We start from the raw sequence: 23,156 nt of genomic DNA, 5'->3' as shown, positions 1-23,156 counted from the left end.
ACACTCCTCCCTGACCATGGTGTGCCTGGTACATGGGGTCTGCCATGGAGAGTAGCTGCTGGAAAGCACAGAGCCAAACAAGGCACACAGCGCAAAGACAAGGGTCCAGGGTCACAGGTTGCAGCAAGGAGAAGTCCACCTGGATATAATGAGAAAAATCACAATGAGCAAAGAATGGAAGAGGAGCTCAGAGAGGTCGTGTGATCTCTAGCCTTGGGGATTTTCAAAACTCACCTGGACAAGGCACTGAGCAACCTCATCAGATTTTGAAGCCAGTCCTGCTTTGAGCCAGGGGGTTGGACTAGAGCCCTGCAAATTCCCTCCTGAGTGAAGTTATTCTGTGAGAGAAGAGTTAAAGGTGTGTGCCGTGCACTTCAGCTCAAATTCTGCATCAGCTTCCTGGTTGCTTTTGTCCTGGGAAATGAGATGGGCTTGTCTTCCAACAGAAGCTCTTGTGAGATTAAGTATCTGTTTTTATAAAAGACTGAAGTGTCATCGTCTTATTGTCTTAAATAAAAGAAAGTGGTTAGTCTTCCCAGCTTTATTGGGATTCATCTACCCACTGCAACATATACCATTTGTCAAGCTAGATGCTGTACAGGAAAAGCTGATGTTGGTCTAGCAAACATGCTTTTTGCCTGGAAGCAGCAGCTTTTAGACACAAGTGAGAGTTGGGAGGATGATTTGAGATCCACCACAATGAGGAGCCCTTTGGGAACATAAGATGTGATGCTGCTGCAGTGCTAGCATTACATCAGTAACTCATTCCCTGGATCCTGTTTAATTCCCTCTCATCCTCAGTTCCCCTGTGGTCATTTTTGGGTTTTGTAGCTGTCTTTGAAACCTTCTGTAATCTTCAAGTGATTCATGCCATCTTCCAATCTCAGAGATTTCATCTGAATACATCTCAAAAATCAAGCTAGGATGAGAGGGAAGTCCAATATCAAGAATGCAAAGAAAATACTTTGGTGTGTAGGACTCTGCCTTAGGGAACAGTGTTGACAAGTGCTGTTCACTGGTTTTGCTTGTGTTACCCCTTCCAGGTGCCTGTTCCAGCCTTTCTGTGCTCTGACAGCTAGAGATGTTCCCCTCATTTCCAGCACCAAGAAAATAATGTCACTTATGTTGTCTCCTTGTACTTTCCTTGGGTCCTAGCAGAGCTAACCATCCAACTGGTATCACTGAGCTTCATTTCAGCAGATCTTGCAAGAACAAATAAATATGCTTGATTAAGGGAGCCACAGGAAGGCACGAGGAGCTGTGTAATTTGTGTAGTGGAAACCTGAACGCAGGAACCTCAGGAACTGCTCTGCTGTGACCCTGAGCATCAGGTACCAGATCTTGCTTTAGCGAAGCTACACATAGCCAGGAACACAGCTCTCTCTTAACAGCAGCCGAAGTCACATCAGTCCAACATGGTATCTCTTGAGTGCAGTGCAGATTATGACTAATTTATGTTGCTGGTTTTGGCCCTAGCCAGACAACTTAATATGACACAAATTCATTACTGAAGACTAGAGCAAAGAGCTGTGTGCATGGAGTAAAACGCACAATCACTGGGATGGACAGCTTAAAAATTGCGTTCATAAACGTAGGGTCATAAAGGTGGCTCTGTTGCATTAAAGCTGCTGTGTAAATGTGAATGCTTCAGGCTTTCAGCTTCTGCTGCTTTGAGTTGAATACCTTATACTGAGAGAAGGACAGGAGAAAACCATATTCCAGTTTTGGAAAGCTGTGACCTGTGTCAGATCAGTACGTTCTGTGCCACTTCTGTATATTCCTGGTTGCTTGGCTTCTTCTTTTGTCCTCACTTTTGTCCAATAATAAATGCTTATTCAGCGATCAAAAAGCTTGATTAGTAAAAGGTGAAGGATGTCCAGAGGAATATACTGAGTTCAGAAAACCTCAAATTTAGGAGAAACTAGAAATGGACTTTTAGACCCTTCCTTAGCATGGAGCTGGCTGTAACCACGGGGATTATTTGCAGGCAGTCCAGTTGTATCTGGACTCCTGTTGTGTGAATGGCAGGGGGATTAGAGGGAGGAGCTGGGCAGAGCTGGGACTATGACAGGAGATAATCTGTGTGAGCTGCCCCTTGGAGGGACAGGACCCTGTGACTAATCCCCATCTGTATGATCATATGGAGTACCTGTGTAGCAGGGGTCATCCTGTGCACCACTCACCTCTCAGTAAACGGGTACAATGGCCTGCTAGGCAGAAAGCTCATCAGCTCTCAGCATATGTCAGCACACAGGAGAGGTGTGCTAGGTGCATGTAAGTGAGAAGGAATCATAACTATAGACAATTCAGTGACTTTTTCTGTGGAGAAGGCTGAGTGGTTGGAAGTTGATGGAAAGGTAAAGGCAGTCGGATTAAAGACAAAGTCTATGCATACCTGCTTTGGGGATGATGAAGCGTCATTCGAAAGGGCAGAATTAAGGACAGACAGTTCCTGAGTTTCAGAACACAGGACTGGAAAATTCTGGAGTAGCACAAGGCTAACCCTCTGGAAATGGATTCTTTTTTTGTAGTCAGTATCTTCAATGTTTTTACTTTTTAATAAAATTGAGATATTATTCTCTTTGCTGTTTTTTCTGAGATCTGACATCCCACTATGTCTCCCTCTCAGCTCCCATCCCAGTCGCCCAGGGCACAGAGCTCCCTGGAGCCTGCTGGAGAGGGGGAGCAGGAGATGGGCTCAGCCCCCCTCTCGCCCCTGCATCCCCATACTCGCCAATGGCACAGGGGCTATGGGACATTAGAATACAAGCTGGAGGACACTCATTTAAAATGTGGTAATATTGACTTCATCTGATCCTTGCATACCCCTGAGATACATGCTTATTTATGATCAAAACACTAAACAGTCAACATGAGTGATTGGTTGTGCTGAGCACAGCCCAGAGAATCTCAGACATCCCTAAACCCCAAGTCCTTTTCCTCTTATCTCCTCCCCTTTGCCCAGAGGACATCATCTCATGCCGTTTCTTTGCTGCTGGAAAACAAAGGTGGACCGCAGCGGTTAAGTCCTCCCCATCTCTGCTGAAGGCTGGCTCTAACTGGTAGGTGGCAGAGTGGCACAGGGGTTCAAAGGCCTCTCAGGCTGCTCCTTGGCCAGAAATCTCTTGTCTGCACAGCCCTCCTCGAGATGTGCCCGTCCCAACAGACAAACTCATCACATCCCCCTTACTTCCCCTCCATGAAGGGCGAGGCGCACCGTGCAGTGGCTGTGGCAGCCGCTGAGCAGTTGACGCGTTTGGGGCTCGACCTGGGCATGTTTTCATTTCCCAGGCCGGCGGGACACATGGAGGTGCTGGGGTCGGATGGCTCGGGACGGGGCAGCAGGGGCAGAGGCACCCGGATCCGGCACGGGAAAGCGCGGGGGCACCCGAGCTGTCCGAGAGGTTTGAAAAGCCGCTCCGGCGGTAGGAGGGCATCAACAGCCCCTCGCCAAAAAAAAAAAAAAAAAAAAAGAAAAGTAAAATTAACTATAAATCAACGCGCTCGGAGGCGGCCCGTCCCGCTGAGCGCCTTGCTTCAACACCGCTAGGGAAGGGGAGGGGGGGAAAAAACCCCGGCCCCCCCCCGCCCACCTCCCCGGGGGGGAGAGAGGGGCGGCGAGCCGCAGCCCCGCCCCGCCCCGGCGCTTTCTGTCCCCTCTCCCGCGCCGTACGGCCGGGCGCACCGTCTCCATCCGCTGGCAACTTTGTAGCGCGGGGCGCGGGCGGCGCCGCCGCGGCTCTGCCCTCACCCGGGGGCCGAGGGCCGACCCCTGCCGGCCCCGGGCCGGCGAGCCCACCCCGCCATGGCCGGGATCGGCATCGACCACTCCAAGCTGCCCGGAGTGAAAGAAGGTAGGGGTCACCCCGGGGGGGTGGGGGGGAAGCAGACCGGCTGTGTGTGTGGGGGGGGCGCGGAGTCCGGCCCCGGCGGGGGGAGCTGGACGGGACGGGGCGGTTTGGGGGGAATTGGGGGAAGGAAGGGGAGGAAGTATTTTTTTGAAAGAAATAGTATTATTTTAAATTTTCCGGCCGTGGGGGCGGTTCGCGGCGCTCCCCGTGGAGCCGGGTCAGCGGGGGGGGGGGGGCTCCGTGGCCCGGCCGCGCCACGGACGCGCGGGGCGGGCGGGCTGCGTGGGGCCCTTCGGGGTTTGCGGGAGCCGTCCTGCTTTCCCGTGCGTTATCTTCAGCGGTTGTGGGGGTCGGAGGGAGGGAAGGGAAGGCGGAGGGCCGGCGGGGCCAGCGGGGAAGAAGCAGCGTTAGCTTGACGGAGAGCCGCGGCCGCCCCGCTAGCCCGGCTCACGGCTCCCCTCCCCGGGGCGGGGGGCCGGCGGGGAAGTGCCGCTTCTCCCCGGGAGAAGGCGAGGAGCGGCGCTGGGGGAGGGGGCCAGCCCTTTGTCTGCGCCGGGGCCGAGGCCGCCGCCGGCGCTTCTGCTCCGCTCCCCGCCCGGCCAGCGGGGCCGGGGCAGGGCTGCGAGCGTGGCCGGAGTGCGCTCCCACGGGAGACGAGCCTTGCTGTGAAATAGCCGGGAGACCCTTCGGCTCCAACATATTGACGTGCAAATATGCTCCTCGCACTTACGGCTTGGCTGGGTTTGGAGGCTCCGCTCGCGGCATTGAAAAACGGGAGTAGAACTGTGGCTATCCACAAATTTGGTGATTTGAGGGGGACTGGCGATGTTGAGGTCCCCGTTAAAAATACTTGAGCCTACGGGGTTTTTGTGAAGACTTTGTCCTGCGTTGACCTTTGGAGCACCAAGCAGCCTCCTCCTGCAAAATCCCTGTGCACCCCAAGAGGGCAGGGGAAGGGTGGGCTGTAAGGGGCCCCCACTCGCTTTCTGGGTGTCCAGCTGCAGCGGCTGCGTGTGGCTGCTGGTTTAGCCTGTGCTCAGGACACAGATTCACCTTCAGTTGGGCCAGATTGGCCTCAGCTTCCCTGTTAGCAGAGTAGCTGCTTCACATGTGCGCCTTTAAGCTTCATTAAAGGTGCCCTGGAGCTGCTTTGGGTTTAAAAAGCTTTGTACGAGGCAGAGTCCGTTCTTTCTGACAGTGATACAAACCTATAGAAGCTCTGTCAAAATCAGGTTATTTTAGATTTACACTGTAGTAATGGAGAGCACTGCATGCCTGTCTAAATACAACCAAAATTCCTTAAACTTGTTTTCCTTGCCCCTGGCCATTTCTTTTTCTTTTTTTAAATTTCAATTCTTACAAAATAGCAAGTGTGAATTTGATGATTCAGCTAGTCAAAAGTAGAAGGCGTATGTCTGTGCAGGGAGCTGGAGGTTCCTTCTGACCTCTTGTCATCCTTTAATGCTTCACTTCTTATTGCTACTGGAAGAAAATTAATATCCATGTGCTGAAGTTTTAGGGGTTAGTGTTGGTCCTGTTAAGTCATTAGCAGAATTGTTATTGGTCATTTTACTGTGGCCAAGATCTCATCCTCAGAGTCTGTCCACACATGGTTACTCAAGAAAATTAATCCAATTAACCGTTCCAGTGGGTTGATTAAAGTGAATTAAATCCATGTGTAGACAGTCTTGATTTGATTTAGTTTGATTCATTTTTGAAGTGAACTAACTGGACTGAATTAAGGTTGCTTACATGCTGAATGAAAGTATGTTTACGGCGTTGCAATGTAGCTCAACCAGTCCTTGGTAAATTTGCACCTATGGTTAGCATGGATTAAGTTTCAAGAGTGTCCTGATACGATGATCTGTTGTTACCTGATAGCAGTTGGATTAAAATAGTGTCCCAGAGCAGCTCCAGCGTGCAAAATAGATGAGGCCTGAGCCATGTTCTGCAAAGCCTCAGGCATGTTTCACGCTTTTAGTTTAGTGGCATCATTTGTTTTTATTGTGGAAAGTGTTGAAACCGAGCTATGCTTTGGATTAGATCTTTTCATGCTCGATGTTAATGCCAACCAAGGAAAGAAATGCATCGCCTTCCATACCTAGGGAACTATTTATTGTTCCTGATACAGAAATCACTGTTGATCCTTCTGGAAAAACATTCTCTTTCTTTATTTCGGGCAAAGGTCAGCTTAGTTGTTCATTAACAATGAACATTGTTTTGGTTTGAGTACTTTGTTCTTCACCAGCCCTCATTCTGGAGGGGAGGTGGTGTGTCCAGATTCTCCCTGGCTGCAGGTAGCTGGGACTGCTGCGAGACAGTGTCATCCTCCTCCTGTGGTGTGGTCTCAAAAACTCTTCTACAAGCGACGTCATTTCTGTGCAATGATCGCAGTGAAAATCTGATAACTAGCTAAGTGCTGCAGGAAGCCTTGCTTCTTGTGTTTACTTTCTTTTTTATCTTTAAAAGCATTTGTATTAGCTGAAGGCCTGATATAGATGACATTTTGCCGGTAAAAACTGCTTCAGCCAGTCCAGTTTATTTTGTGGGCAGGGGTTTACTGGTGTAAAATACACCCTCAAAACACTCTTTTTCTAGTATAAACCAGACCTTAGTGCTGCAGCCTGGTGCTACACAGCCATTTTTCCATGGACAGTAAAGTGGATGTTCTGACCACTGTGGTCAGTAAAGCTCTTGTAAGTTATTTGCTGAAGGTTTTGGTGTTAGTTGCAATCTGTGGGCTGTGTTTCTCTGCCTGTATTTCTGTTCGCCTTTCAAGTGTCTCTGACATTTTCTCTTTTCACAAAGTAGCTTTTGCTGTGTGCTCTTTTGACCCACCCCAGGGGATTGCTCAGCTCTGTTTGTGTAGATCTTTTTTACTAGAGGTCTCATTTGTGAGCTTTTTGGGGATAAAAGCATCCTGGAAATACTATTTTAATTAGTTACTTATAAAGCAAATAAAGGAAACTGGCTTGTGCTCTGCTTGATCTCTAACTGTTTGTCTCCTATCTCTTGTGATCTGATGCATTACTAGCAGCTAAAATTGGGAAGGGCTACACCCTCTCTTTGGCTGCTTGTTTTAAATGAGCTTTTCAGTGCAGCTCTCCATGCCATCTCAGAGCGCTGTGTATTGCCTCTTGGACTTGGGAGGCATCTCTGCCTCTGCAGGCAGGCCGAGCTGCACGGGGGGTGTTCCTGGGGAGGTATTTTGGAGCTGTGCAGACCTTGCCCCTCTCTGGAGGATGTGCCTGTGGTCCCGTCTGCTGTTGCTGCCTTTGCCAAAGGGCTGAGGTCTGTGGCAACAGCTTTGCGAAGGCGATGCCTGTCTGCTAAGACTGAGGCTCAGTCCCTCGTCCAGTGCAGTCTGTGAGAGCCATCAGTTGTTAGTGGCAGCAGGTAAAACCCAGGTACAGGCTTCCTTGCTGGGGGCTCCTGATCTTCTTTCCAGTTTGAATCCTCTGTGAGAAGAGAAAATTGAGGGGGGGCGGGGAGAAGGAGGAAGAGAGGGACCCTGAACTCTGCCCCAGCAGTGTACAGCTATTTGGAACTGTGGAAAATTGCAGTGGCTTAAGTGTTTTTATTTAATTTTATTTTTAGTAGTACTATAAATAAGTATAAGGGCAGTACGTCTGTGCCAGTCATTAGAACCAACCCTGCCATGCTGCTGTCTCTTGAGCTCCAGCCTTGACAAAGGCTTGTGCCACCCATGCTCGGAGAGACGTGGCAACAATGCTCGCACTATGGTTTCTACTCTTCATTAAGTGTCTAATTTGACTTTCTGAAGCTCCTGAGCTGTACGTTCAAATGCTGCTAGTTGTAGTCTGCTGCCAGAGAGGCGAATTTCCCAAATGTGGTAGTAAAAGATACACCTCTGACTGTGGCCTTGGGGAAACAGGAAGGGCTTGAATCTTTATTTTCTGTCTTGGCAAGGCATTCTCTGGGGCAGGCAGCCTGGCTGGCTCTCTTTTGCCTTAACATGAATTGAATAAAAGTTTGCTGTAAGCGTCAGTCTTCCTCTTCCTCCCAACCACAGCACCTTCCCTCTGACCTCTGCAGCTTAATGTGACCTTCGCTGAACCTCCTGCAATAAAAACCTCCTGGCTGCTGACTTTCCAAGTGACCAGGGAAGCGGGTCAGCTCTGAGGTGCAGTGTCTCAGGCTCCCATGGAACAAACTGATGTTACTGGCTTATATCGGGGCTTTTGGTACCTGTGTGTGCTCAGCAACATGACAGTGGACAAGAAAAACTTGATGTCTGTCAAAGGTGGAAGTGCGTTCAGAAAGTGTTGATGGCTGGCATGGTGTCCGGTGAGGAGGGATTCTGCTTTGGGATTTTTCAGGGGGCTGGTGTTGAGGGATGAGATGTCAGCTGTACTCATGTGAAGGAGGGGTTGGCCTTTAACTGGGTTAGTATAATCAGGGCAACAATTTTGAGAGCAGCTGAGGGTCAGCCGGGTCACTGTGAAGCCACCTGCCCCATGCCCTTTGGCTCCAGCTGAGATTTTTCCTTGCAGCATGATGTGCAGTGTCATGGTTTTCTGCTTTGTGACTTCCTTGGAGAAGGGCTCGGAAAAATTCAGGCAAGCTGGATGGCTCGAGGGCAAGGAGGAGGTGGAGAGTGATGGGACATAGACACAGGCTTTTCTTTCTAGGTCACTGGTTCATGTCCAGCTCTTCTGAGTAATAGGAGGTCTGTTTTTCCAGCATGCATGAATTCAGTAGCTGAGGCTGTGGTACTCATTTCACTTTTGGTTAAAGCTGGGTGAAAGTTTTATTATGCATTCAGTTGTTCCGGGTCTGCAGCACTTGGCGGAGGAGATGGGCAGGATTAGCATATTTCATGCTCTTGGCTCCAAAACGCAACTGAGCGAGCAGGTCTGCCTCCTCCCATCCCTTAAATCCTTAGCACTTGTCCTCTGTGAGCTGCCGTGGAGGTTGTACCGAGGCAAAAAGATTGCTCAAAAAGCAGTCTTTGTCAGAGAGGAGCTTCAAGACTCGCGTTGATGCCTTCTGCAGAGATGTTTCCTTAGTTACTGGCAAATTTTTGGACTGGGATAAGAGGGGGCACAGTCTGTTTTGCCCTGATTCCTGGGGATGCAAGGAGGTGGGGGAGGGCCTTCCCCCATTTGTGATGCTAGGACATTGGCCATCACCCATTGCTGCTCTCTGAGTGATGATCCCAGCTGAGCGGTGTGTTGCAGACGGCATTGTGTTTGCTGTGACCACAGGCCTCTGTTTAATCTTTACTTTCCTATGGCCATGAGCAACATCAGAGGGTGCACACATGCCAGGCGGGAGCTGGAGACGGCTGCTGCAAGGAGCAGGAGAGGCCAGTTGTACGCTCTCTGGGCACAAGGAAAACCCTGCTTGGAGAAGCAATGGGACGTGCCTTGCGGCTGTGTGAAACTTCTCTGTTTTGCTGGAATAAGCTTTCTTTTTCTTGCTCAGAGACATCCAGTTCACATGAATGTAGTGATTTATAGGATGAAGTGACATGTTCCCTCCCTGCTTCCTCGTCCGCTTCCCAGAGTGTCCCCAGCTGGCTGGCTTCCCGCTCGCTTGCTGCTGCTCCTCTGCATAGTGCTGGTTTGAAGGCTGAAGGACTGAGAAAGGAGACTGGTCTGTTGGTAAAACTGCCTTAAAACTTGAGAAGCTTAGGTCCAGTTTCTGGCATGGCACTTGCTGCTGGCTTGTCCTTCTGTCTTTCTCTGAAAAGGTGATGAAGATATTTGCCATTCTGCTACTGGTGGCTTGCATTGCAGGGAGCAAAGGGCATTTGCTGGGCATTTCCACCGGGAAAGCAGGGCTGCCGTCTCCTCGGAGGCTGCTGTGTGTCAGGGATGCTCTGTGTTAACGTTACAGCACTGGCTTTTCCACGGGACACATGATGGGACCTTGTGGAAGTCCCTTGACACTTCATTTGTACTTCCTTTTTAAAAATAGAAATTGGAGCCTTCCCACTGTTCTTTCTCAGTACATGAAAAGATACCACACAGCTCATTGAGTGAGTGCTATATGGTCTTGGCACTGTGTGGCAGCTGGGAGAGACTTTTAGCAGGGCTGGAAAGAGAGCAGGAGAGTGCAGCATCACACTGTGTGCGTAAGAGATGCAAGGCAGGGCTGTCGTGAACCTTGCATTGAGCAAAGGAGACCAGTTAGGCCTGGGTGCTCATAAAATCTACCCTGTAACCTCGGGCACCTTGTGAATTAAGCTTGCCAGAAGTGTTACTTTTCCCTGGGGAGGCAGGTGTGGATGAAAGCCTGCTCAGAAGCCTGGCACAGCCCTTCTGCCCCTGCCCAAGGATTTTGTGTCAGGCTCCAGAAGCTCAACTGATTATTATTTTAACTGCATGCCAACCCACTGTGCCACCGCCACGATGCTGTGTCAGCCAAATAAAAAAAGTGAGATCTGTTTGACTCAGGTCTGGGTTGGTGGGGGTTTGGTCTGTGCACTCTTGACAGCCCTGCCTGCGGTGAGTGCTGTTCAGGACAGAAAGTCGAAGTGGGTTTGCAAGTGAGTCACTCTTCTTCACTTCTCTTTTCAAAGGAGGTGTAAGAAGCTGTGTGCGGTAAAACTTTGAGTTCCTGTGTGCATATGGGTATGGTTCGTTCTTTTCCCAGCCCTCCTGCTGAACCAGGACTCAGTTGCTGGAGGCATCGGCTTAAGAGGAAATGTTTTGTGGGCTCAATACGTGGTGTTCGGTAAGTGATGACAAAGGGGAAGAGGACATAAATAAGCAAATATTTGAAGGCACTGAGAGACAGGCATACCTTAAGGACACTGACAGGGCTGACCTGAGATGTAATGGGACAAAAGGGAGGAAGGAAGTTTATGCAAATGGGAATATTTCCTGGCAGCAGGAGGTGGTTTTGATTTTGTTGGGGTTGTTTGTTTTTTTTTTTTCCCCCCTGCAGAAACCTCTCCAAAAGACACAGTGCGTATAGCTTTGGCTCTTTACAGCCAGACAGGACAAGAGGCTGGAGCGTGCCCCAGCAGGGAATGTTCCTCACAGAGGGACTGTCACCACCGACCTGGCATGTGGGCTGGGGAAGTGCTGGCCTGGCTCGGGGCAGCCTTCCCCGGTGTGGGTGGAAAGCTTCTCCCCCTCTGTATGGCAGATCGGCTTTGCACTGCGAAAGCACCTGAACTTACCATACATGTCTGTTATGGATATGGCAAACATTACTTGTGGGATTCTGGTGGGAAGAAATGTTTTCTCCCTCTGTTCTGAAGTTTTGTTATTGGGGTGCTGGCTGGTGGGATGGGGAGGATTTAGGTCCTAAATTCACCAGCGCCTCCTGGAGCCTTTGGCAGTGCTGCTGGGGGCTGGGGTGAAGAGGTGGAGGACAGCAGAGAAAGACCTGGGAGTTTTCCAAGCCACAAGGGTGTTGGCTGTTTTCGTGGCACGCAGAGAGCACTGCTGTTCACAGGGCTGCGCTCTCCTGCAGGCGATTCGGTCGGCGCCAGGTTTCCGAAGGAAGTTGGTGTTAGGAAGAGGCTGGGCTCTCCTGACCTTATTTGCAGCGCTGGAGGGACTGGGTCCTTGGCTAGGGCTGCCCAGCCCTGCCTGCGTTCCTCACATCCCTGATACAAGGTGGAAAAGGTAGGTTTGCCTCCAGCTCTGGTTACAGTACTCGGTTACATGGTACTCCAGGCAGTTGGCATTGCCCAGAGCATGAGCTCTGGCCACGTAACAGGTGAACTTGATAGGTCTTGATTTTAATTGTCCTTTTATTTTTTTTTTAAGAAGCTGTGAGTATACAATATCACCTAAAGGTGTTTTAGCTCCCAAAGCAAAAATTTTACTTCCGACTGACTTGGAGCTCATTTTGTGCTCTCAGAGAAGAAGCATTTAAAAGGCTGCCAGCCCGCTTCTTCCTCGTGCGTTGCAATGCACGTGAGCTGTAGGCACAGATGCCACAAAGTGGTTTGCTCCAGGTTGATGCTGGGAGGTCTGCCTCCCTGCCCATCTGGCCCCAGAGGCCACGAACTTATTCTTACCCTCTTATGCCACTGTTTTAAATCTGTAGTCGCTCTAAGGGCAGTGTGCCAACACAAGGCTGTGACAGGAAGGGGGACGTGTTATGTTAGTGCTGCAACTTTACTGATTTGTGACTTTTGTAAATGGATGTGAAGGTTTGACTGATCTGAGGCCAGCTTTGGTACTTTGTGTTCTCCAGAGCTGACTAATAAACCTGGAGAACTGAAACGTGGGAAGCAAGGGGGGAGAGGAGAGAGTACCCATGAGGAGCTGGTGGAGCAAAGAAAAGGGGTTTTGAAACAAAGCAGAGCATCCTCGGTTGGTTAGGTAGAGGAAGGTTGTTCTTGTGGAGCAGATTTGCAGTGCTGGCAGCAGCTGAATGGGTGGCAGACAGGAGTCCTAGCAGCCACCTTTCTAGGAAAAAGGAAGCTGATAGGAATCTGTGCAAGAATTGGCCGATGGCAAGATCAGTTCAGACACCTCCAGCTTCAAATGCAGCAGCTGTCCAGGTTTCCAGCAAGTCTGGGAGGCTGCCCTAAGGCCCATCCTGCTGGAGCTTTGCTTCTCTTGGTATCTGATCTGGATGAATAAAACCTGGCTTGTTCGCATGTGCACTGACACTGCGGTCCACCCTTCCAGCTGCAGCTCCCGTTTAGCTACAAGCCTTGGAGCAGTCTCAGGCTTGGCTCTAGTCACCCAAAGGCTGAAAAGCAAGTGGCATCTCTGAGGGAGTCTTTCTTCTGCTTGTTCTCTCCAAAGGTGCTTGTTCCTCCAAATAACTGTGGGTCGCTGTGGTGTAAAACCACACCGTGGGGTTTTGAGAGGAACTAGAACCTTTTTTTTGGCACTTGGCACCTTCTGCATGGGCGTCCGGCTTTCAGAAGTCAGCCTTGTGTCAACAGTCACCGGACTGAGTCAGTGCATGAACTTGGACCAGAGGGGCATTGAGAGCTCCCTTTCTGAATCCTGTGTCCCTTGTATTTTGCTACATTATCTTTTAGGATTAAGCTGGAAGAGAAGCCCGGGAGAGCTGACACTTTGAATTATCTCTGCTTCCAGCTGCCTGCCTGCCTTTCTGGAGCTGCTCCGTGAGCTTATTCACCACAGCCTAAAACTGAGGGCTTAGAAGTGCTAGTGAAGCATCTGAGGTCCAGGGTGCCATGGTTCCTGAGAGGCACCCTGAACCACAAAGTAGACCTGCCAGCTCTGTGCAGAGAAACTACTGAACTGAACAAGGGATTTAGGCTTGCATTTAGCAGAGAACAGAAGTTTTGCCTATCTGGGAAATTCAGTGTGTCCTTCCAAGAGTTTTGTATAGTATAAAATTGCCTAAAATGCTGAAATAAAAACTGAAATAAACAGATCAAAGCAAAATATGGTGATTACCGCTGAGACAGGTCTGGGGGAAGGGAGCGTATATAGTGCAAATCTCTTGAGGTGCAAGCTCCATGCCTGAGCAGTTTTCTGAGTGGGTGGCTGTTTTGAGTTGTGCATGAAAGGAGACTGTTTTTCTTTTCCCCCCTCCCTTACACCAGTTTAAATGAGTGGTGTTGGGCTTAAAACTAAAACTGCCATGACATCCTGTCTGCAAAAGAGACAAAAAAGCCTCCAGAAAGGGACAGTGTCATATGATCCATGGGACACTGCTGAAGGCATATTTTACAGCTACAGTAGTGCTCATGTGGACATCTGTGTGAGCCAGAGATTTTGACCTCTCCTAGTGAAGGTAACTCCTGCCCCGCTCTCCACTGACACGTGTGGTGGTTTGCCCTTGGGCAAAGTGAGGGTAAAACACAGCTGTTGGAGGCAGTGCTGCTTGGTTTGTGATCCATGGTTGGGAGGCAGTGGTGAAGGTTGACTGCTAGGAAAACTCCCTGTCTTTATTGTTGATTGTTAATTTTGCACATGTGGTATTAGCTGAGTCAACTGAAGCTGTGTCAGATGCTGGAGAGGACGACTAGAGAAGCAACTTTTGTTCTCATCGATGATTAAGATTAACTTCCTCCACACAGAGACCCAGTTATGCCTCAAATATTGTCAGTGAAGTGGGTGTTTGGCTGCCTGGGGTCTACTACTTGGCTGTGGTGTCAAACTAGCCAAGCCATCCCTGGCCAATATATCTACCTTGAGGTTTTTATACCCATCCACCTGAATGTTACTGATGCGTCCACAGCGTGATGGCTGAGCTCACCAGTGACCTTTTGGGTCTAGGCAGTCCTGTACAGGCTGGTGGACGCTGGGGCACTCAAGAAAGAGCTACGGAGATAATAGTGTTCTGAGCCTGGCAGGTAATGGCATGCAAACATTAACATATCATGGCTTACATATCTGCTCTCTGCTTTAAAGTGGCAAAATACTGTATGTATTAAGCCCCTCAATGCAGAGACATTTCTGAAATAGGAGGCAGCAGCTGTAGCAGAAATGTTGGCTGTAGGACTGAGGGGTTTTGGAAAGTTCTTGTGACTTGGAGTACTTTGTATCTGGGGACCCAGTTGGACCTGGCTGAAAAGGCTGAATTTTCAAAGCATGGGTGCCAGTACTCCTTAAGGTTCAACGCCATTTTCAAGTATGTCTGTATGTCCAAGCTTGAAGTGCTTCGACTCAATGTTTTCTTCTGGAAGTCAAAGACATGGTTTGTAACATTCTTGACCTATGGGTTGTGTTTTAAGCTTGGGGGATAAGAAGAGTTGCTCTTATTTAGAAAGATTGCAGATGAAGTGATGTAGGCTGCAATTATCCAATGATGAAAAAGATGGCAGCCTTCTGTAATAAAGGCAGAATGATAAATTTTATCAAATTTTGTGGCTGGGGCATGCTCTAGGATGACCTTTCGAGCTCCCTTGTGGTGCTGGTTTTTTGCGATCTTGTGTATCTCCAGCTCCCTGTTTATACTGCACAAGCACATCACCTTCTGCTTTGGGGTGTTCAGCAGATGCTCTCTCAGCTTGAGACTGCTTTACAGTACAGTTTGCAGGCAGGTCTGCAGAAGTAAGAATGCCAAATTAGTAGCCTCAGAGAAGGCATTTTGTGAATGCTGCTGATTTCTATTTCAAGGCAGGTTAAAAAATAGACTCACGTTCTCAGGATTTGGTTCCAAAATATATATAGTCTTCCTTTTTAAAGCATTGTTTGGGCAGGTGAGAGCTTATTGTTGGAGAACGGTGCAGGCGGAGCACAAACCTCTCTGGCCTTGACCTCAAGGCATTAGCTTAGAGCAGAGAGAATAACCTCCTTCCCAAATCCCAAGCTGTTCTTAGCTTCCAGGCCAAGACTGCCAATAAAAAAAAACGTGGTTCAGTGGCAATATTTTTTTACTTTGCACGTTTACGCTTTTAAGAATTAGGCCGAGACCCCTCGGTTTAGTTCCCCATGGGGCTGCCCAGTCTCCTTGTGCTGCCTCGTAGCTCCTGGCTACGTGAGATGGTCTGGTGCTGTGGCTGAGAAGCAGAAATCGTTCCCTTCCCCAGGCTGCCCAGCCCTGCCCTCTGCCTGGGAGCCACCTTCTCCTGCGCGAGTTTTCTGATGTCCTTGGCACTGATGGTGCCTGGTGAACAAGGTCCTAGGAATGCCGTCTGTGTAACTGCAGCTGCAGCAGCCGAGACGTGTCCTGGCCAGCCTCCATTGAGCTCAGGAATCTCCTGGTGCAATGGGAGAGGCAGAACAGAAATGAGAAATGCTGAGGTCAGGCCATGTATCTCGCAGAGCAGCTTTGCTGCTGCGGGTGAGAAGGAAACGTCCCAGTTGCATGTTTCCTCTGGAAACTGCACTCTGGGTAGCCCCTCATCTCCAGTTAGGTGGCTGCTTGGTCACATTGGCTTTGTTTTAAGGAAACGATCTGCAGATTTTGGAGGGCTTACCTTGCTTGGAATGGCCTGGCCAGTCCCTGCTGGTAAGAGTCTCTATGAGGTCCCAGCTTGCTTTCTAATCTGCAGGGATCTTCATAACTCAGCATGTTCCTGAGACTGCTGCACTGAGACAGGCTGCACTTGCTGCTTGCCACTTAATTTGTCAGCTCTGTAGGCCCTAAAAAGTGATTTTTAGCTGATGAAACTGTTTTTTCCTGTGTCACTTTTGTCTTTCCTCTCCCTCCTGTCCTTCAGTTCACGATGCAAAAACTGCAGATGCTCTAAACTAAGCATGACTCACACCTTCTAGTTTATTTTGTGAATTATCCAGCACATGATGCTGACGGGAAAATGTTGCGAGTGGAGGGGGTGGGGAGCAAGAGATGTTTTTTAAGACACAAAAGGAAATGCTTGGAGCGTGCTTGTGTGGTCCCTGGGTCATTGAATTGGCTAGTGTCCCAGAGCATGTCATATGGGCCACATGAACCAAGGGGGCCCTTGGGCCCTTCAGCGGATGTCAAAACACAGTCTAAGACTTCAGGCGGGGGGTGTGGTGTGTATGTTTTGCTCCAAGCCTTGCTGGAGAAGCCAGTGGGGTTTGACCTCTTGTAGAGACAGCGCACATTCACACCGCCTGTTCCTGGATGTTACCTACTTCTTTGTTGCACACCTAAATATCGCTAGCAACATCTAAGGCTGTCTTTGCTCCTCTGTTGTGGTTACCCCACTCTCTTTGAAGCAGTTTGGTGTTAGAAATGCTGAGCTATGGAGCTGAGGTAAAGGTGGAGAAAGCTAGTGAGGCAAGCGGCAGAATATAAAAAGGAAAAGGTTATTTTGTGAAATTTTGCCAAGTTGTACCTGGAAACATTCTTATGTCAGCCATAAAGGCAAGGCTTGCAACCGTGCTGCAGGAGCCTCAGATGCACTGCTTCAGCGATGCTTAGAAAGGCCTATTTTTGAGGTGAACTCCTACCAGTGGAGAAGACCTGTGCTTGGAACTTGTAGAGAGGCTCTTCAGGATCCCTCAAGCAAGTGAGCTCCCTCTTTCGTGCCGTTGCATAGATTTTGCAGCCCACCACTGCTGCAGAGGATGATGCTTCCAGCCATGCTTCTGCCCTCATCCTCCTCTGCTGGCACCTCTGCTGGCTGTGGCAGCGGCTGGGATTCCTGGGCTGGCATTTCTTTCATTGACAGCTGTGCCAGAAGCGCATATCCCAGGCCTGCTCCCTGCTGTGCCAAGGCAGATTGGCTTAATCAGACTATGGTAAACCTGGTGTTAATGTTTCACGCTTCACTGGACTTGCCAATTGTAGCTGCTCTGATTGCACCCCTGCTGTTTGTTTGACTGTCTGATGGCTCGAAGCCAGGGCCCAGGGATGGGAAGTCAAGTTAATTCACAGCAGTGAATGTAACATTAATCTTACCTTTCATTTTTTTAGGCATACAGCTAGGGAATAAGGAAATACATTTCTTTCCCCTTAAATACAAAGCCTCTTGGAGAGGAGGAATTGTGAGTCCCTGCGTTGTCATTGGGGCCATCCTGTTTCTCAGCACAAACCCAGTGCATGTAATACCTAGTAATGAGTGTGCTGGGGCCACGCTGAGACTGGGCAGGGGATGAGGACTAGCGCCGATGAAGCTTCGTTTCAGACCATGCCTGGCTGGTCCACATCTCCAGTTATTGCATAGTTGCCTCGTTGGATACATGTCTTCAAGGACGGAGGGTTGGTTTCCTTGGCCTCACTTGCAGCTGCGGTCATGCTTGACACAGTGCCATGGGCACTGGGTCTTGTCTTGAGGGAGTGCTCTGCACTTGCCATCGCCCCCAGACTTGCAAGGGAGTTGCAGGTGTCCCCATCTCTTGCCACCTGGCTGGCTGACAGTGCTTCATTGTGTTCGTAATGGGATGTTCTCATCTTCCTTTGCATGTTGTTCTCAGGCTGATGGGACTTGGGAATAATGTGCTCAGATGAGTTGGAGGTGGCCAGCCCAGCCAAGTTTCTGACAGTGACGAAAGGTCTTCTTGTGCCGTCTGCCCTGCCAGCAGCTTCAGCAGCACAAAGCGAGGGCTGTATGCTCAAGCCATCCGTCCGTGGGTTTGTAAGAGCAGCTTAACAGGAGTGTATACGCAGCCAGGCGGCTTCTTCAGCAGTGCACAAATGAATCCAAACGTGTGAGCAAACCCAAGGCTTGCTGCTGGCCCACCAGCCTGCTCTGTGCTGTGTCCTCTGTGAGATGGGGGCACCGTGGAGCCCAGACACTTGGGAGCTTCCAGTGTGCATATCATTATCCCATCAAGATCCAGTACAGAGAGAGGGAAGCTGGATGGTTATTAATCATCACTGTTGTAAGACCCAGCCCCTGTATTCATGTCTAGGCCCTGCAACTCAGTGGCTCGTCCCAGGGCGTTGTCCCCACTTGCTTTGTCCCTGTGTGCAGAGACAGGGCAGGCGGTGGCTGGGCACAACCTCAGGTCTGGGTGCTGCATGGCCGTGTTAGGGGTGGCACTGGATCTGAGCTAGACTGCTTCGGGTTGTGAGCTGGGAAGTGCATGTGGTGGTACCCCGGGCTGTGTGTGCTTCCTGGCCCAGGCACTGAGCTCCAAGTGGCACAGACCTGTCCTGAAGAGCCAAAACAACCAGACAGGAGTCCCTGCTTTATGTCTCTGGCATCCAGCAGCTTTCAGCTGTGGCCTGTGGGAAGTGAGGACCAGAGGAGTTTGTTTTGTTTTCTTTGTTTATGCTTGTTTGTTTGATTTTGGAGACCCAAAGACTACTTCCAACAGCTCTCTGGAGGAGCAGCTAGAAGAAGCAGGTCCATCTGTACAACACAACAGTATATGCACTTGGCCTTTTTGAGGCCATGCTTTCTTTAGAAAGTTTTTAATGGCCCATCAATCTTAAAAGGGTTAAACAGTCATTGCTGTAGTGTAGGAACGAAGCTCGCTGGAGGAGATGAGACTTTTTTGGGGTTGGTGCAAGACTGTCAAGAGAAGAGCAGCAGTGTTCTACCACGGCCCTCCCACTTTCTTGCCTGTATGCCAAGCATGTTTCTGTCAACATGTTTTTTTTCCCAAACAGAGAAGTGTGTCTGGGTGTGGGTAGAATGGAGTAAAAAACCTAAAGTCCTCCTCTGCACCTGTGCCTCTCTGGGGAGGATGGAGCAAAGGTCTGCCAGCACCATGACCGACAAGGCAGAGCTCGAATACCATGAGGATCAGAGCAGTGTATGAGCCTGTGCAGAAAGGAGTTAGGAAGGCTGGGATGCAGTTTCATAAGCATTTCTTACAGCAGCAGTCTTTATGCAAAAAATACGCAGCTCTGAAATGTTTGTCCTTGCTCCTGTGCTGCGCGCCTTGTCTTGCTAGTGCAGCTGTTCAGGCAGCTGTGCAGTGGACTTGCTCAGAGACCTATTGCAGTTAAAAATAACACTTCCCTCCCCGCCCCCCCCTTTTTTTTTTTTTAACTGTCAGGAGCAAGTGCTGCTTCTTGAATATGTGGTGGTAAAAGCACAGCCCTGGATTTGGGCAGACTGTTTTGTGGCTCTGTATTGAGGTGTCTTTGCTTAGCTCTGAACTGATAGTAGGGCTCAAACCTCTGAGTTGCGTGTACCCTTCCAGGAGGCCAGATGATGCATGTTGTAAGCAGAAGGCGGTTGTTCCACAATCACGCTATGAAGCTGAAGTAGTATTAGGGACCACAGAAATAAAGTCTCTATGGGCAAGATCCTCTTGCCCTATCCCATAAAAACATATGTTCATGACCACCAAGCACCCTAGGTATGTCACTTGTGAACAGCACTGCTGCTTGCAACTCAGCTGTGGCTTTTCCAGATCTGTGGCTGAAGGCAGCGTTTCTTTATTTATACACAAATGCCCACTGGAAGTGTTTCAGTGCTATTTGGTGTTTTGCATCCTCTTTCCTTTTTTAAAAGAAGTTGCAATTAAAAAAAGGCAACAACAAAACCTTAATTGCACCATTCAGAATTGTACATGCTTAAAGTGAGTCACTATGGGATCGTATAACCGTAATCTTTGTCCTCATCTCCACCCTGCTGCTTGTCACTCTCCTGCCCTGAAGCGCTGCTCTAGCTGTTAGGAGCTTTTGTCATCTGTAAAACACCCTCCAATGCAGAAAGACTCAACCAAAAATTCTGTTGAATACGATAAAGGATAAAGCATTTATCTGACGTCTTAGTACACACAGCTCGAAACTTTTCTAGATATTTTGTGGAGATACCTGGGTGCAGAGGAGCATCTCGATGCTTCTCCAGTGCAGCATGTGCATCAGTGTGAGAAGAGGGAAGGCTTGTGAGACTGTGGCTCCGGAAGATGCAGCTACCTTCTCATTTCCTTGTATTTTCTACCCTTTACGGTGATGGAAATGTTTTATCTTCTCTGACTCTGAACCCTTTCATAAATGGGTTCCTCATAAATTCCCCTTATAGTTTTGGTACGTTCTGGGGGTTTTGGGGTTATTTTCACTTTCTCTTCTAGGCTGTCACTGTGCTCTGCTAAAGAGAAACCTTGGTCTTCCCCAGAGGTTTCGCCTGTGGAGCGCAGCGGCAGTGGTTTGTACCTCCCTCTGCAGCTTCGGAAGCACCCTGTAGTTCTTTGGATTGTGCCTTATGTTTCAAATGGGAGATATTCCCCTTTTGGGTCCTGCTAAGCTGCTTAGCTTGTTACATTGAGGGAAAAACGAGTGGCAGGCCTCTCCGGTGTAAATGTTTCAGTGCCCCTGCCTTAAACTCCCCTTGAAGCAGACGGGAACCCCATGTATGGCAGATGTGCGGAGCGAGGCCGCATCCTGCAGTTTGGGGGCACAGGTCACAGTTTGTCCTTGGTTCACTGAGAAGCTGATGTGCATCTAGCAGCAAAAGGCTGAACCGAATGCTCTGTGTGTGTGTCCCTGTCCCAATATGTATGTGACTTGTGTTTTGTTGCCCTACTGCCTATCATAGCAAGTTAAAAATAAACACTGGTGTTTTTCTACAGTGTGGGTAGAGTGTTCCTTTGAAAGTTCAAGTGTGAAAGTGATAGGCATTGGCAAAAATCTGCTGCTTTCAGACTGGTGCCAAAGGGAGCTCGTCCCCTTCCCATTTAGCTTGTCTCTGGGTTGTTTTCAGCATCTTTTTTAAGAAGCTGTGCTTATCCCTGCCAGTAAAACTGTGGTTGATCCCATATCTGGGTTCTAGGTACAAATCCAGCATCTGGACTTGAAAAAGTCAATGAAGCTTACAAGAGACAACTGTAAAATGATGCCTGAGCTGGTAGAAATGCCTTGCAGCAAGAGCCATGGAGCTCAGTCTGCTCAGCTCTGCAGAGGTGCCAGTGTGCATGTGCCTTTGTGTGGAGAAAATACTATTCTCAGACTCTTTAACCTGGCAAAGAAAGTCATAGTAAGCACAAACACTTGCCCTTGTTTTTAGTTGAACACAGTCAGCATGGGCATTGGTATAAATCTGGGTGGAACACAGGGTTTTGTACATGAGGTCTGATCCAGTGGTGGCATGGGCAATTCTGGTCTTAAACTAAAGAAGTGGAGGGGAGAGTGGAGAAGGCTTTTTATGCAAACAGGGACAAAGAAGTAAGTGCGTGCAAAAATAGCCACAAGTGCAGGAGAGGGAAAAAAACACAAGTCCAGACCTTGGCTGGTAGAAGGTATGTTAGAAGTCTCTGTGTATGTATGCTTCCCCGATCCCCATAGCTCTTTTGATGCTTTTTTGTTGTTGTTGTTTTGGTTTTTTTGTTGTTGTTGTTCCTGATGCTAATTCTCTTGGCTTTGTTTCCCTGTCCAGTGTGTCGAGACTTTGCTGTTCTGGAAGATCATACCTTGGCCCATAACTTACAGGAGCAAGAGAGTAAGTAACGATGATCTTTGCAACAAACTGAAGCAAATTTGTCCCAATGGGTATCTGGCTTTGTTTGGTTTTGCTAAGAAAAATCCTCCCTGCTTTTATTTCTTTTTTTATTCTTTTTAATGGAATACAGATTATTAGTACTGTCTTCACTGTCCTGTAACGCTACTCTGCGTTCTGCCCCAGCTCACATTGTACCCTAGAGATAGTTGCATTTCATGTTTCAATTTTGCGCTTTCCTTTGGAGTTGAGTTTGTTGATGCCATTTATGATAAAATTGCATGTATGAGTGCACTTGAGGTTTTGTTGCTGTGCAAGGTTTTTAGAAATGACTAGCAATTTTGGAAGCTTCAAGTTTTATAGGCTGACCTGAGGTGCAACCAGGAGAGGTCTGTTTATTTACTTATTTCAGAATTGCTAGTGCCTGCCTTTTGAAAGGAGGCTTCCTTTTAAGACATTTTGAGGTAGGGCAGCTGTACACTACAAGGGTTTAAAAAGGAGAAAAAAAGTACAGCCAGGAACTTCAAAGTGACTGGTGAATTTTTTTTTTCTTTTACATGCTCATCTGTTAGTTCAGGTATGTTTGCATTGCAGTTTCAGGCATGGCGGCCTCTAATCTGCTTTGCTGGGTGCCAAGACCATTGGTATCTACCAGTACTAGGTGCTAATACCGTTCCAGCTACTCCGCCAAGCGTGCAGCTTGCACTGAAGCTGTGCCTTTGCTGCTGGAACCTGAGACCACTGAATTAAAGATGGCTGTCAGCTGCAGCTCACGTAGCAGTCTTTTCTTGCAGACAGTATCCATGTATGGTGAAGGACTCACTGTAGTACTCAGTTGCTCTGTTGCTAAATATAAAGGTAGTGAGATTATGGAACCGATTACGTTGAGAGAGAGAGAGGAGTTTCCTCCTCTAGAGGTTCTTGAGAACAAATTAGGGAAGCATCCATAAGAAGTGGTTTAGGTACAGCTCATCCTCACTGGCCTCTGGTGGTCCCTTCCAGACCCACTTTATTAATCTAGGGTAATTTCCCATGGCCAGAAAATGAAATCCAAAGCCTAAAAAGCATTCTCTATAAACTTGGATGTGATTAAGATATGCAGATCTTGTTTTGGTAACACACACATACACAGCCCCCTCAGTGCTGAAACGAGGCAATCTGAAGCTGCTAGCGTAATTTCAGTTCAGGACTTCCCCACCTTTAGACATATTACATGATGTTTCCCTGCCAAGAACTGTCTTCCTTTCTGGCCTGGAATCTCCCTCCCACTTGCTTTGTCTTGTTCACACTGTGAAGTTCTGCAGGCTGATTTGGGGGTTCTTATCTGTGTTTATTTCCAGTTGAGCATCACTTGGCAACAAATGTTCAACGTAATCGTCTGGTGCAGCATGACTTGCAGGTGGCCAAGCAACTGCAAGAAGAGGAGGATCTGAAAGCACGTGCTCAAATCCAAAAACACCGAAAAGACTTGTGAGTTTGGATGGAGCTGTTGAAATGCTAGTCCCATTTGGTCAGAGCGCTGAAATCAGCTGCTTTGAGTTGATTGACAGTACGTGGGGTTCAGGTTGATCAGCCTTTTGCTTTTGTTTCCTTTTTCCTTTGGCTATCTGTTGCCGTGAAAG

At 48.8% G+C, this 23,156-nt stretch overlaps 1 protein-coding gene across 5 annotated transcripts in view; it reads left to right on the top strand.

Annotated features, from left to right (window-relative positions):
* The first annotated feature begins 3,757 nt into the window (after window positions 1-3,757).
* Window positions 3,758-23,156, top strand: part of CCDC50 (coiled-coil domain containing 50) — a 45,448-nt gene continuing 26,049 nt past the window's right edge. For all 5 annotated transcript variants that reach the window (XM_050902317.1, XM_050902315.1, XM_050902319.1 and 2 more), the window contains exons 1-3: window positions 3,758-3,854; window positions 21,475-21,537; window positions 22,875-23,004. In XM_050902317.1, coding sequence (XP_050758274.1) covers window positions 3,806-3,854; window positions 21,475-21,537; window positions 22,875-23,004 — 242 coding nt within the window. In that variant the 5' untranslated portion in view covers window positions 3,758-3,805. The remainder of the gene's footprint in view (window positions 3,855-21,474; window positions 21,538-22,874; window positions 23,005-23,156) is intronic.

Source organism: Gymnogyps californianus, chromosome 10 (genome assembly GCF_018139145.2).
Source record: "Gymnogyps californianus isolate 813 chromosome 10, ASM1813914v2, whole genome shotgun sequence".
In the NCBI taxonomy this organism is placed as follows: Eukaryota; Metazoa; Chordata; class Aves; order Accipitriformes; family Cathartidae; genus Gymnogyps; species Gymnogyps californianus.
Note: the sequence above shows the minus strand (reverse complement) of the source record. Positions and strands in the feature narration are given on the sequence as shown.